The sequence below is a fragment of the Haemorhous mexicanus genome, chromosome 5, assembly GCF_027477595.1.
Source record: "Haemorhous mexicanus isolate bHaeMex1 chromosome 5, bHaeMex1.pri, whole genome shotgun sequence".
NCBI lineage: Eukaryota > Metazoa > Chordata > Aves > Passeriformes > Fringillidae > Haemorhous > Haemorhous mexicanus.
Genome location: NC_082345.1, coordinates 29,718,952 through 29,733,163, shown reverse-complemented (window position 1 = coordinate 29,733,163; position 14,212 = coordinate 29,718,952). Strand labels below are relative to the sequence as shown.

Sequence of the window (14,212 nt, the reverse complement as noted above, 5' to 3'; positions counted from 1 at the left end):
TGTACCTAGTGCAGGTCCTAGAGCTGGAAATCAGCACCTTCTGCTTTTAAATACATGTGCAATTAATTATATGGATAAATCTAATGTAGGCTAGGTAGCTCACAGCAGGCTGGACTCAGGAGAAAATCAAAGCCAAATATCAATCAGTCTTTAATGAAGAATTTGGTGTTCAGTGAAATCTAGTACCAAAGTTAGATGCATTGGAAAATATATTTCTGGTCTTTTTTATGGTGATCTTGTGGCTTGCAGAAACCCCAAGAAAAGAGGAGTAATCTCTTCCATGACATCTAGTAAATGATCTGCATCAGCTGGATATATTAAAGAAAATGAAGTATTAAAATGATGGGAATTGTAAAATCATCATGAACATTTGGCTTGAACCGAATCCATCCAGACAAAAATAAATGTGGCAGGAGGCATAGAGTTACAAAACCTGTAATGTCCTACAACAGTGCAGATTATTACAAACGTGTCCTCAAGATTCTTACTATCAACAAGGCAGTATTAATAACATGAGGGTTGGGTCTTTTTCTGTGTGTATGCAAAGAATTATACATTCTAAGGAATCCATCTTGAGGTTAAAGAGGGGCATTATACAATGATATGTTTTAAAAAATGGAATGTCCTCAAAGAAATGAGAAAGAAGTTTATAGACATAACAAAGAGGCTATAAAAACACAGACACTTTATAAGCCCTTAGAAACACAGCTTGCCCTCTTTCTTCTTATTTGCAGCAGAAGCTAGCAGGATGGAGAATATAAAACTTACAAGCTAAGAATCTGTGCATTGAAAGTCTGACCATATGCTGGCAGTAAATACTTTTAAATGGATGCCTTCTTGGGACTGTATTTAAAGTATTTTGATATAGCTTCCAACATTCCCCGAGAAGATAAATTCTAGGCTCTGTATGAACATACAGGGATTCACAATCCCAGGCCTGATGTTAGGTGTTGCAGTGTCAGGCCCTCAAACAGGGGCTGATGAGGAGACATGAGAAGTAGAAGTAGCAGTGGTGGAGCAGTCTTCATGTCTGGCTGTAAGGAGAGCTGATCCTGCAAGGAGCCCTAAGGGCTGCACTCCCATGGGCTGTAAGGAAGATAATAAATGGCTGGGACATGAGGGGAGGGTGCTGATGGCCTCTCTTCTCTGCTCTCCAACAAGAAAATCCAGAAAAGTACTCATTAGCCCTCTGAAAATACCTCGTTTTGATGGTTTTCTTGCTGGCCATGATAATGGTCCTGACAGTGCCACTGCCTTCTCCCGTCACAGAAGGCTTCTAATGGGCTGTAAGAGGAATCCCATCCTAAGGGTTTGTCAGGGGTGTTTTATGAGAAATCTGTCTGTCACGAATTTTAAGACCTTAAAGCCATCTGAGTAGCCCCACATCTTGATTTCAGCAGTTAACTTCCCTGGAAAAGGAGGCAGCAAGGCAATGAAATGGTTGGAATTAAACATGGACGTGGTGGGGTGGCTGGGCTTGTTGCCAGATCCCATCCAAGACACATGGAGTTTTTCTGCTGTTGCAAAACTATGTTTCTGTGCTAGATTTGAGACTGTGTTTATATGTGATTTGCCTCAAGAACCCTATCTGGTCTGTGATACAAGTAGCTTTTGACATTTCTAAGTAAACTGTTTAAATTATCTGTGGGCAGACATTTAAAATGCATCTGTCTAATTAGAGGGCCTCTGTTTATGTTAAAAAAGAACTTAATGAATCCTTACAGACAAATCTGAATATAATTACAGAGTGTGCTTGTCACTCACTCTCACAAGCTACTTCCCAGCCTGCTCAGCACTGGGGCCTCCTGCAGCACTCACGTTTTTGTTAGATGATTTCATTTCTCCTCGAGAAACATGCTGGGCTCTCACTGGGAAGCAGACTGGGCTAGAACTCTCAAATGCCTTCAGTGAGTGGAAATGCATTTCCAGGGACAGTCCCACGCTAGTAAAACCAAATAAAGAATTAAGGCTGTAAAACAAAGTAAAGCAGATTGCTGACAACTCTGTGCAGAATCCTCTCGGTGTCTGTATAAGCCCTTGAGACATCTCCTTGTTGGAGCTCTACATTCTCCTGCTGGTCCTCAAATGCAATCTGGAGTTGGCCCAGCGCACCCAGGTGAGCTGGGCAGGGGAGTCCCTGTCACATCTCTCCCAGCCTCCCAAGGGAGAGTTGTGTGGCTGCTTGAGACCAGAGAGAGCGCGTGGGCGAGCCTGGGTGCCAGAGCCAGGCGTGGCTTTCTGTGCTTGTCACCATCTGTCTTGTTCAGAAATTACCTAAGACAAGATAAAGAGCTGGTCCCTACAAATTAAACTCAAGTTTCCTATCTGTATTCTTCTGATCTAACCATAAACTTACACTTTTTTCCAATAAGTGAAAACAATGAAATGATGAAAGGGTGGTGAAAAATCATGCAAACAATTGGTGTTGCATGGGAGGTGGGCTGGGCAGCATGCCCTCAGGAGGTCAGGCCAGTGCTTCAGGCTGAATATGTGAATAAATTTGGGCATGAACCTCTATTAATTTAAAATGACCAGAAACAGGGCAAATAAAATATGCCACAGCAAGGAAAAAACAAACAGGCTGGATGTAGCATTTTATTTAAAGGCTGAATTAGGTTTTGTAATTTCAAGACAGTGTTTGTTACAACAAATATTGAAATAACCTCCTGCATTCTGCTTTATACTAGGTACACCAAAGTTAGTTATCTTGTTTTAAATATTCTTTTTTGTTTCATATTTTTCAGGGTTTCTTTTCAACCTCCTGTTTAATCAGCATATTCCTCCTGAACTGAAGAATAAATGGGATCTGAAATGAATTTAATAGGGCATCATCAGCTAGCCAGTGCTGATGGATTTCCTCTTGCTGAAGGTCCTCATTTGTTTGGTAAGTCACCAAATTGGGTTGAAATAGCAAACTGTCCTATAGTCAGAAACCTAGGAGAAAATGGACTGAAATTCCAAGTCAAGGGTATGAGGCTGAAACCTGCCAGCCTTCTTGAATCTTCAGTACCTATGACAGGAGTAACAAACAATAGATCTGTGGTGTTAATGCAGTCCTGCAGGTTACTGCTCTCATCACTGCTCACAGCAGAACCTGAAGTTGTTGTCGTGACACTCTTCTCATACTGGAGATCATTTGGCAAAACCAGACCTCTGTATGGAGGCTGGATGTTACCTTCATGTGAGTCACTTAAATCAAGCTGAGCAGGTACATTTCCAGTTAACCTGTAACAAAATTATAGTGCAATGTATTTGCATTGCCATATTATGCAAATTTATGAAAGTAATTTCACCTAAATTAAAATCTCTGTCTTATTACAACCATTAAAAACTTATCCTATTAACTCCAGTGACAAGAAAGTTTATAAAGCAGGCTGGAAGATGCTCCTTGCTCCAGTTTCATGGAGAATCTTTTTCAAGGCTAAACATGAGTTTGTTAATAAGTGAAAAATTCTTGGTGAATATTTTATTAGCATGGGTAAGCTGTTTCCTGGTATATGTACCACTAAAAAAAAAAAAGGTAATATTAAATTGTTTTAGCCTTTCATTTGACAGAGAGTGGGTCCTTCGTTGAGTAAGTTATGGTACACTGAGGGCCTCACACACAATACAAACACCCACAAAGTGCTGCAACACTTCGGAAATTTACAGTCCAAATAGGACCAGAGTTCTGCCTTTTTGAGTGCTGGAAAAACCAAACACATCCCAGTTTCATCTGTCTGAAACAAGAGTAGTGCCTGGTGCCTGGCACCCAGAGCCACTCCAGCTGCAGAGCTCCTGGAAGTCAGGACCATCTCTACAAGACAGACCCCTTGCAGTGTCCTGGCTCCATACAATTAAAATAAAGCATGATCACTAATGGGAAGCAGAACCCACTCCATTATTGTGGGTTACTGGTTTTTATCCCTCTTTGTTTTGGGGTTTGGTTGGAGAAATGTTTTGGAGTTGTTGAAAAAAAAAATATGCTAACAACTAAAACACTCCTTTACTACCTCTTAATTCCAATGTCAGGCCATGATATATAGAGAGGAGAATGATATTCAAATTTAGGGTGCCAAACTTTATTTCCAGTCATCTTTCAAAACTCCTCCATACCCAAGCTACTTCAGATTTTTATCGAGAAATTTCCCCCCAATATCTACTTTTTCATTGGTTATTTCATTAATTAAAGGAGTAATTATAAGGTTGCTTGAAAATAGAAGGGAGAATGTTAATGTAAAATACTTTTCTTCCACAGGGTAATCTTACTTCCAAATTGTGAAGCTTTCAGAAGAGGCATTGTGTCTCTCATTAAAGGTGCTCAGAGCTTAGCACAATGGAGATTTAATTCAAACTGACATTTCTGTAACAGAAAGAAATAATGTATTAAGGAGTTGAATCAGGGGTCCTATTAGGAAGAAAACTTAGGACTCCTGCTGTGTTTCACTTAAGCTGACTTTTGTTTTGTGGGGTGTCGCTCTAATGTGGAGCTTTTTTGCTTTTATAGCTGGAAAAAAGCCTATCAGAAATAATATGCAACTGAGTGCACAGAGAAAGTTACTCATTGTGAAAATATGACTCCATCCCTGCAAAACACTTGCAGGAAATGGCTTTGCCTCTCCATTCTGTATATTTGTAAATTATTTGCAATTTTTGACATTCCATTTTGGCAGGAAGTGACTTGTGAACCCCAGAAAACAGGAAGAAAGCTTTTCTTTCAGATGGTCCTTATAATTCATGTTTCTTTTAGGTCTTCTCATATATTTCAGCTCACAAGTTCAAAATTGCTGGCTTACAGACATTACCATTCACACAAACCAGTCTCCTTTACTCAAAGATGCACACTCACATTCTATAAAAAAACCCTTGGAAATACATTTTGTTTTCACTGTGCTTTATTCAGTCTCCTGGGAGAGTGTTCTTAGACCTTCAGAAGCAAATCTGATTGCTTCTCCAAACATTAGCTCCAGGTTCAGGTCTTTCAAAAAGAAATGTTGTCAATTCTGAGTTGCCTGTGCCTTGAGCCTCATCACCATAGAAATTCCGGGGCACTTCTGCATCCTTAGCCTCAGGACTTCTAGATGCAGCAGGTTTCAGAAAAAAGGTTGTCTGCCTTTCAGTAGGTGAAAATTGTGTGCTGCCTTTTTAGAGTATATGTCTAAGGTAAAGTATGTCTGGATGTCTTTGGAGTTAGTGTGTTTTTACCATAGTTTTTCACTTTTGCAGCAATGAGTCCCTGGGGAAAGGGCCTCAAATGCAAATGAGGAACATCTTTAACCTAGTTAAAGTCAGGGTCCTTCCATTCCACCCTGTCTTCCTGCAAAACTCTTTTCTTTTTCTAACTCTCGACTCAGGTGATTGAGAAAGGTTATATATGTGTGTGGCACCTGAAATATGTACGGCATGTGACTCAAACTGTCATTTCTATGATAAGTAAGTAGCTAGATCCATTCTATTTTCTGTGAAATCACCTCATATAGAAGTTGCAAGTATGTAAGATACTAAGTGTGAAACCTCAGATATCAGAAAATGAATTATTTCTAAGAACCTGAAAAGAAAATCAAATTCTTTGAATGAAGACCTATTTCAAGTATTTTCAAGTATTTCAAGTGTTTTTGATGGCCTGAAAATGTTTTCTTGTAATGAGATGCTAAAATATAACAAGACAAGAAATGCCAGCCTCACTGTACATGTCCCTAGCTGGGAAAGAAGGTTTTGGAGGGAATGAACACTCTTAAAAGCTGTATGGAAAAGGATGAGGAACAATAAGAAAAAATAATGACCTGTAACAAAGGCAGGGAAAAAACCAATATCTCTAAACTTCTTAATGAAAGAACAACAAATATCATTGAAAATTGTTCTAGACACAGAAGAGTGCTTAAGAGTAGCTTAAAAGACTGGCTCCTTTTAGGTAAACCAGCTTTTTTTTTTCCTGCTTTTTTTCTTGGCTTGGTTTGGTTTGGTTTGATTTGTGGTTATTTGGTTTTTTTAGTTGTTTTTTTGTTGGCAGGGTTTGGTTTATTTTGTGGTGTTTTTTAGTTTTATTTTTGTTTGGTTTTTTTGTTTGTCTGTTTTTTTGTTTTATTTGGTCTTTTATGTGTGTGTATTTTTAAAATAAATAAGAGTAGTGAAAAAGTTGTTAGGGTCAAGTGTCCAAACTGATTAAACAGCTTCAAGATCATAAAGTATGTTAAATAACTTCTTGTCTTTGGCACCACCTGGCAGTTGATGCAACATCTGGCTTCATCCCTGCAGAGAAGATAATTAGGCTCATAACTGACCCCCAAATCAAAAAGAAACAAACCAGCACAAATTAAAACAGAAAACATTGGATGCATAATAATTATTAACAGACCCAAACCAAACAGAGTGGCAATGTGAGTAAAAAAATTAATGAGAAGGACAGATTGGATGTGGCTTTCAGCAACCTGCTCATGGGGAAGGTGTCCCTTCCTATTTCCGGGTTTGGAACTAGATGGTCTTTAAGGTCCCTTCCAGCCCAAACCCTTCTGTCTTGTCACACAGGTGTGTCCAGTATGGTCTGAGCACTTTGGCCTTTTTTTTTTTGAGAATGCAACATTTCTCCACCTAAAAAACCTGCTTCCTGTGATACTGGAGTGGTCAATCTATTGCACAGTACCACCTGACCCCACCAACTATTGACTGATACAAAATTTGGTTGTAACTAAACCACAATAGGTACAAAAATACAGTAGCTAGGCTGCTTGGAGGCATCCCCTCAAACTGACAGCCAAATTTTACCCAGGTAAATCCACACTGGGAACAGACATTGTTTCCGGCATCTACAAACAAGTTGCTCGTAATGAAGTTAATTAGTAAACTATACAACCCCTGGTCTGTGTCACTCCTTCTAATCTTAAAGAAAGTTCTCACAGTGAAGAAGTGAACAGGACACAGACAAAGCAGAATTAAGAAGTTTTATGTACATGTGGACTTTAGGAAGTAAAAAAAGGAAAAAGATGGAAACAAGGACTGTGGCACCTTAAGGAGAACATTTTTGGTCAAGAAATGGTCAGACTGAACACAGCCTGAGGTAGGATATTGCCATATTCTCCCTTGGATATTTTTGTTATCTATTCTTGCACTCTTCTTTGAAATTGTAGGATGCTAGTAGGATTTTTACACCAAGAGATCTTTAAAAGACATGCAAATAATTTGTTTTGAATTAAACCAGGATTTTGATAATGGCTATGGCATGGTTTCTGAATTACCTAATTCTGGATGTTGTTATTTTATTATGTTTCTTCATGAATAACGAAGGAGAGCCAGGGGTTCATATTTTAAACCTACTTAGAATTTAGTTCTATTTGTTGAAATTTATATTAGTGGAACAATAACTTTTACATTAAAATGTGATCTCATTGTAATTTCTGTAATATTCTGCATAAAAGCACATTTAGCTTGCACAAAATCACAGTATCATTCTGCAAACTGAAAACAGTTTCTTTATTCCTGCAAGGAATATTTCTACAAGTCAAATATATTTTGAAGTTTCTTGTAAAGTATTCTGTGTAAAATTTAAAGTAACAAAAGTAAAACTCTCTAATAACTTTCAGTTGCAAGTAGAAAAAAATATTTGTAAAACAATGATCACATGCATGTGAAGGTTTCACTTTGTTTTTAGTAAGCTTTCAATATTTTTGTAAAAGGTTTTAATTGAAAAACACTTATTTGCAAAATGTAAGATTTGCAAATAGAAAAAATATGCAAATGTAATTAGCTTAACATTTGTGTGTGCGCCTAAATAGTCTTTCCTTAAAAATATGAAAGGTATCCTTCCAAATGGAAAAAGAGATAAATGGTTCAAAATATTTAAGACCACTGAAACAAAATGTTGGTGTAGTCCAATGAGCTCATTTTTGATTTCACTTTCACTGCTTATACTACTGCAACTGCAATGATATTACTGGGCTGCTCATGCTTTAGTTGCATGAGACCAGTCCATCCCAGATCTCTATTAATAAATATACCTGGAGAAAAGCTTATGTACGTTCCACTTGGTAAGATAAGATTACTTTTCTTTTGTGATAAGAAATTATTTAGTCCAGCCTCTCATGTACAGGTCTACAGGTACGTCATGCTCAGGTCTACTTAAAACAAACCAAATCAAAACCAAACAAAAAACCCTCAAAACTTCAAGCTAAAGTGGGAAAACATACATAGTTGCAACCTAATTATCTTCAAAAATCTTACTGGTCTTTGAGCACTTCCCAGAGTTTAAGCTGTGAGTCTGTTTTACATAAAACAAGGCCTTGTTCTCTCAGTCTCTCTCAAACCTGTCTGGTTTTCCTTTTCCCTTCCTTTGCTCTGAGCATGGACTCAGTTCAGCTAAATTGTTTAATGTTGTGTCTGATGGAAGGAAAAAGGAGGTGATATGGGCTGTTTGGCTTTTTTTCCTTATTTAAACTTAATTAAGACTCTTTTGTTTGTTTGTTTGTTTGTTTGTTTCCTTTGGAAGCAGAGTAGAATTAATGATTGGGAAGATTTTTCTAAACATACTTGTAACTCAAATTGCTCTACAGTTGTTTAAATAAACCCCCAGTATTGTCTCAGGATGTGCTGCAGTCCTGTAGCAGCTCTGAGTTTTTTAACAAGCCCTGATATTTTTTTCTGTGGAAGGAATGTTGCCTTCTCTTCTTTCTCTTCCAAAAAACCCAAGCAGTTCAAGAGGCTGGTATACGGCTTTTGTGGAGTTTCCTGTGTATGGCAAAAAGCTAAAAATCAAGTTTCTTCCTTTTCATTTTGGGATCATCCCACTTTCTTTTAGCAAACTCAACTAATTAACAATGAGCAAACGAAAGCTCAGGTTTCCACAGTGAACAGATTCCTTTCCAAAGACTGAATGATTGTGTATCCCACAATTAACCCCACATTTGTACCTGAAGTACCTTGACCAGTCTTCATGAGCAGCAGCCTCAGCAAGTGGTAAATACAGCTAAAAAACCACTCATTAAACCTTCAGGGTATGAAATCTTTGCTGTCCTCACCCTTTACTTGTTTCATCCCTGCTGTGGCTGGCAGGTATCAGTGACAGCTTGCATCTGATGCAAGAAGCTGTAATGTCACTTCCAGGCTCTTTCACAGAGTCCCCAGATGCCCTCAGTGTCAATAGTCTTTGTTTGAATGGCATAACCTTGGATTTGAGGAGTGCCTTCTGCTACTCTCCTTCTGCCACTGTAGCACTTGGTGCCCTGGCCTCTTCCAGAGCTACGAAATGCAGCCATAATTAAACTAATTGCTGGTAATAAAGGGCACCATTATTCTCATTTGGTTTTGTGTCACGTTTTTCCAGACGTACATCTCGCTGCCTATTCTGGAACTGGGACCTGAACACTTGTTACTGGCAAAGATGTGCTGTGGGCAATTACAGAGCAGCCACAAAACCCAAAACACTTGCATGGCTTCTGCAGCATGGGGAAATAGGAAGGGCAGAAAGCTGCAGAGCAAGAATGTGAGACCTTGAAAGTGAAAAAGCCAGTGTGATTAAGAGGTCAGTTTCTGGCACTGACTGAAGTGAGACAAAGGAGAGGGAAGGATCCCCCACGAGATATTTTATTTATTTTTTGCAATTACATATGTTCCCTGTTCTTAACTGTTGGCATTCCTTCATTGGTTTTGATTCCTTACAAAAGAAGGACACTTGTCCATGACCAATTTTATGTCAGCAAAAATGTTTTTGGAGTTCTTCTGAAGTGCTGTTAAGTGATGGTCACCAATGAGCATTAATCCATGATTTTCTTGTAAATACTGCTGCTGATTCAAATAAAACTGGACTGATCATCTTCCTGGAATTATGCACTCTTTTTCTGAGACTCTCTTCTTGGAACTATTGAAGGAATTGAGTCAGAGTTTTCATGAAACCGCAAGATGTGGCTCTCTCCAACAGAAAATAAGAAATAATTTGCAAATAACTTTTAAATTCAGCTTTTCAGTTGTTTGATGTGGACTGGATTTTACCTACACCATCCAGGGACTGCTAGATGTGGCTGTGCTTGGAGTACAGAAAAGAAAAGAGGGTTCAGTTGTCTGCAATTTAAAAAATGCTATTTAATGAGCAAGGTTAAGGTAACCTCTGGATACTGTGTTGATCCCGACAGGAAAGGTTGCCACTCCTTGTGCCACTGCCAGCTCTGTTGGTGGCTCAGAGGTGACTAATGCTGGCTTACAGAGGTGCTTCCTGTGAGATCCTCACGGCTGCACTGAATAGCACAGGGGCTGGGGATCTGGGGATCAGGCTGCAGAGGCTGGCTGGCCACTGGAGGCTGGATGGTGAGAAGGTTGCATTTCATCACTTACATTAGGAATATCCTTCTTGTTCTTTCCTGGTAACGTCACCTTCCTGTTTCAGGCTCTTCTTGATGGCTTATTTCATGTTTTCAGTCTTCTAATTAAGCCTCACCCTTGTCATTTTTCCCTAGTGCAGTTTTTGTCTGTCATGATGTATTCATTCAGAATTAATACAAATTAAGATGATGTTTGAGTCTTGATTTAGCCTTCACCAATACCATGGGGGGGTTTGCCATTAGTTTGGATTTCTTGCATTCTGCTTTTAGGCCTAATTTGGGTTGTTAACTTGTCTGGGGTTGGGTTGCTCTTTCTTATAAACTGAAAGGTGATCTTATGATCACCTTCACAATATTTTTCAAGATTTTTGTAGTGTAACTGCCAGTGCCAGATATTTCCACCAATTATAAAGGACTGTCTGAGAATGAATAAATTATTTTTAAAACTTCTTGCGGTGTATTTGTGTAGCAAATCTGAGTTTAGATAATGCAATCTTCGTGTTTGTACCTGGTTTTTGAGATAGATGTCTGGAAGTGGGAACTTCTCTGATGACTACAATTTCATGGTAGTAATAGAAATTGGTTTTGCATTATTATTTTCCAGGTGTCCTTTCAGAACCAATGAGTTCTCCAGTGCAAGAGGCAGATGTGTCACCTTATGCACAGTACAACAATGTGCCATTTCCCCAAGTTCAGCCTCAGATCTCATCGCCGCCTTATTACTCCAACCTAGGCTTCTACCCTCCACAGCATGAGGAATGGTACTCCCCTGGGATGTATGAACTCAGGAGGTTACCCTCAGAGACCTTTTTCACAAGGGAGGCTGAGATAATGGATATCCCTGCAGCCAAAAAGCCCAGACTGGGTCACTCCACGGGAAGAGTGAAAGGAGAAGAGCTCTGTGTGGTCTGCGGTGACAAAGCCTCTGGGTATCACTATAACGCCCTTACTTGTGAAGGATGCAAAGGTAGGATGAAATCAGCTGATAGACACAGCAGCTACTCAGATTCTTTGGGTTTGATTTTTTGTTGTTGTTGTTCTGTGGGGTTTTTTTACTTTTCTTGTTAATTTTATCCAAATCACTAAGCATATTAGAGATTTGCATTTGAATCCTGTGTACCCTATTCTGTATTTTCCCCCAAGGCAGACTGGCAGTGTCTTCCACCATTGCCTAGGGTTGTACAGCATAACAGGCCAACCTGCAGTTCTTGAGCACCTTTTGGTGAACTGAAGGACAGCTTTCTCTGGAGGCTGGCAGCCTGGCTCTGCTCTCTTCTCTGTGGAAGCTGCTCATGCCATTCTCTGCCTCTGGAAGGAACATGCCCATGGAGGCCCCTGGGAGCTGAGTGCTAGGCTGCCCTAGAAAATAGCTAAAACCAGCCCAAGAGCCTCATGTAGTGTGCATTGAAGGGAAGTAAAAGTTGTCAGCCCCCACCTGCAGGCTGTTCCCAGGGACTCTCTTTCCCCCAGCTCCCAAAGGATATTATGGGTGTCTTCAGGTTTGTGAAATTAAAGGATTTCTAGTTCTATACGTTCTTCTAAGGGTAGCCCCTATCTCTAGGGAGGGAGCTTCTTCAGGAAGAAGGTCGTATCTGTAGGACAAATATCTTGCTTCTTAGAAGAATATTATTCACATATTATTATCAGGATAAATGTGATGTAGAAAATTATTGCTGATTTTCTACATGAAAACATGATTTTCAGATATTTTAGCACAGAGGGACAAGAGGTTATGTCAACTATCATACCTGAAGAGGTATAATATACCTGTGACAGGGCTGAGGTACATTATGGCCAGAAAAATAGTGCCCCATTTTTTCATCCTGTTCTGTGAATAAATATTTCATTAACATTTCTGTTTCATGGATAAAGACTAAAGCATGGTCACTACCAAATTACTAAAATATCTTAATGTGGAATTCACTGTTATAGGGAGTGGACCTGGACCTAATGTGGGGCTTTTGCTTTATCTATCACAAAATCATTTGTGAGAAAAAACAGACCACATGAGTCAAACACTCAAAACATGAATACAGTCAAGGCTCACACAATTTATTTCAATAATTCCAATAAATAAGAGATTCTTATTGAAGATTGACTTGGAATAGTCTCCAAGTCAAAAACTGTGAATTAACTCATATTAATGCTGTCATTATAAACCAGGTGAAACTCAATTTTGATGCAATGGTTCCAAGTAATGATACTTTAATTCTGTTAGGAAGCTGTTTCTCCTCTTTATTAACTGCAGTATTTAATGTGTGAGAAATTTTTCAAAGACTTAAAGTTACAAACTTTGAAATTCGTATAGAGTGTTTCTAGAAGAGAGGTTAAAGCTATCCAGTAAATATTCAGACTAAAGCCCATGGTGAAAGGAAAAGTGCATCCACTTCCCTACTGATTCAGTTTGAATCACTCTATGTAACCATAATTTTACTGCTTTATTGGGATAATCTATTTTATGTTTTTGTTCTGTTTCATGTCTGCAACATCAATTGCAAAGAATAGTACCCTTGATCAAACATAGTAAAAGTTGAATTACTTATAGGTAATGGATTCTGTTTCTACAATAAATTTTAAAGGTGACTAAAGTACCAGCTGATTCAGTAAAGAGATGTGCTGAGGTCAGTAATTCTGTCTGACAAGGCAAAGCAGATACTTTGTTTTCTAGATCTCTTGATCATTCTTGTTATCCCTGGAGTTTTTCACATGGGTATCCATTACCTTCAAAGCATGGAGACCAAAATTAGGCTCGGCACTTCAGCTGTGCTCTTATCAGTGCAGTATAATAGCTACCTCACGTGTCTGTGTCTTGAACCTCAGTATGAGATTATCCCTTCTTTTTGCAACAAGACTCTAATTCATGCTCAATGTGTGTCCAAAATAATACGCAGGTCCCTTTCTGTAGGACTGGAGCTCACCTTGGAGCACCTCTGCTCCATTGATGCAGTGGATGTTCTTATTCAAAGGAAGAAGCTTTGCACATATTTTTATGGGATTCAATCCTCTGTTATGAATATGTTAATTTTTTTATTATTATTATTTCTTTCATGGGTAATGCATTCAGCAACACTTTCCATTCTCTTTGGTTTTCTTTCTCTTTGGCAGACGAAACAATATTAGGATCTTATCTATTGTCCTCATGAGAATATTCACCTGAAGATATTGGCAGGAGGATATATTGATATATATATATTTCTTAATACATTATCATCCACAAACAGATATGTATGAACTATTTCATTAGTATTTTACATAATATTTACAGCACAAGGAGCAATACACTGTGTTTAAACTTGCTGCTGCGGGGACCATTTCTGAAACAATCTTTGCAGACTAACATCAAAGACATTCTGGTACAGCCCCAGCCTGAACAGTTATACTGGGTTTTAAGGGCCCTTGCTAGGTGTTACAGAACAAGTGTGACATAATGTTGTGCTTGTTTAATTAAGCCACAGAATAAGATCTGTTGAAACAAAAAGTGCCCATCTTCGAGATCCCTTTCAACCCCAGCCATTCTAGACTCTATGAAATGCTGGTTACACATCCCCTCCATGCAGGCTTGCAGTAGGAGTTTTTGCAGTATTCAAACCACTCCTGTGCTGCTTGATGTGTCTCACACCAGACTAGAATTCCTCTTGCAAAAAGGGTCACTGTTTAATCTTCTCCTCACACTAACACCCACCATGGGGGCATGGGGCAGAAGAACTCAGACGAGGTCTTGATAGCCTGACAGAGCAGAGCAGGTGATTTGTTAGCAACTGTGAATTTCAAAAACTTTTAAATTTAAAACCCATCAGTATGCCAAACAGAGATATTTCCAAAGCTTTCATCTAATCTTTTTACAGCTGCCCTCCTTCAACTTTCATAATTTCCATGTGAAAAAATCAGCATCAGTAACATTGGAGCAGCTCTACCATAATTAATCATAT

At 38.9% G+C, this 14,212-nt stretch overlaps 1 protein-coding gene across 2 annotated transcripts in view; it reads left to right on the top strand.

Annotated features, from left to right (window-relative positions):
- Positions 1–2,750: 2,750 nt before the first annotated feature.
- NR1H4 (nuclear receptor subfamily 1 group H member 4) overlaps positions 2,751–14,212 on the top strand; it is a 30,566-nt gene continuing 19,104 nt past the window's right edge. Inside the window, exons 1-2 of one of the 2 annotated variants that reach the window (XM_059847878.1) lie at positions 2,751–2,884; positions 10,888–11,250. In XM_059847878.1, the coding sequence (XP_059703861.1) occupies positions 2,800–2,884; positions 10,888–11,250 (448 nt within the window). In that variant the 5' untranslated portion in view covers positions 2,751–2,799. The remainder of the gene's footprint in view (positions 2,885–10,887; positions 11,251–14,212) is intronic. The other variant, XM_059847879.1, reaches the window with a different exon arrangement.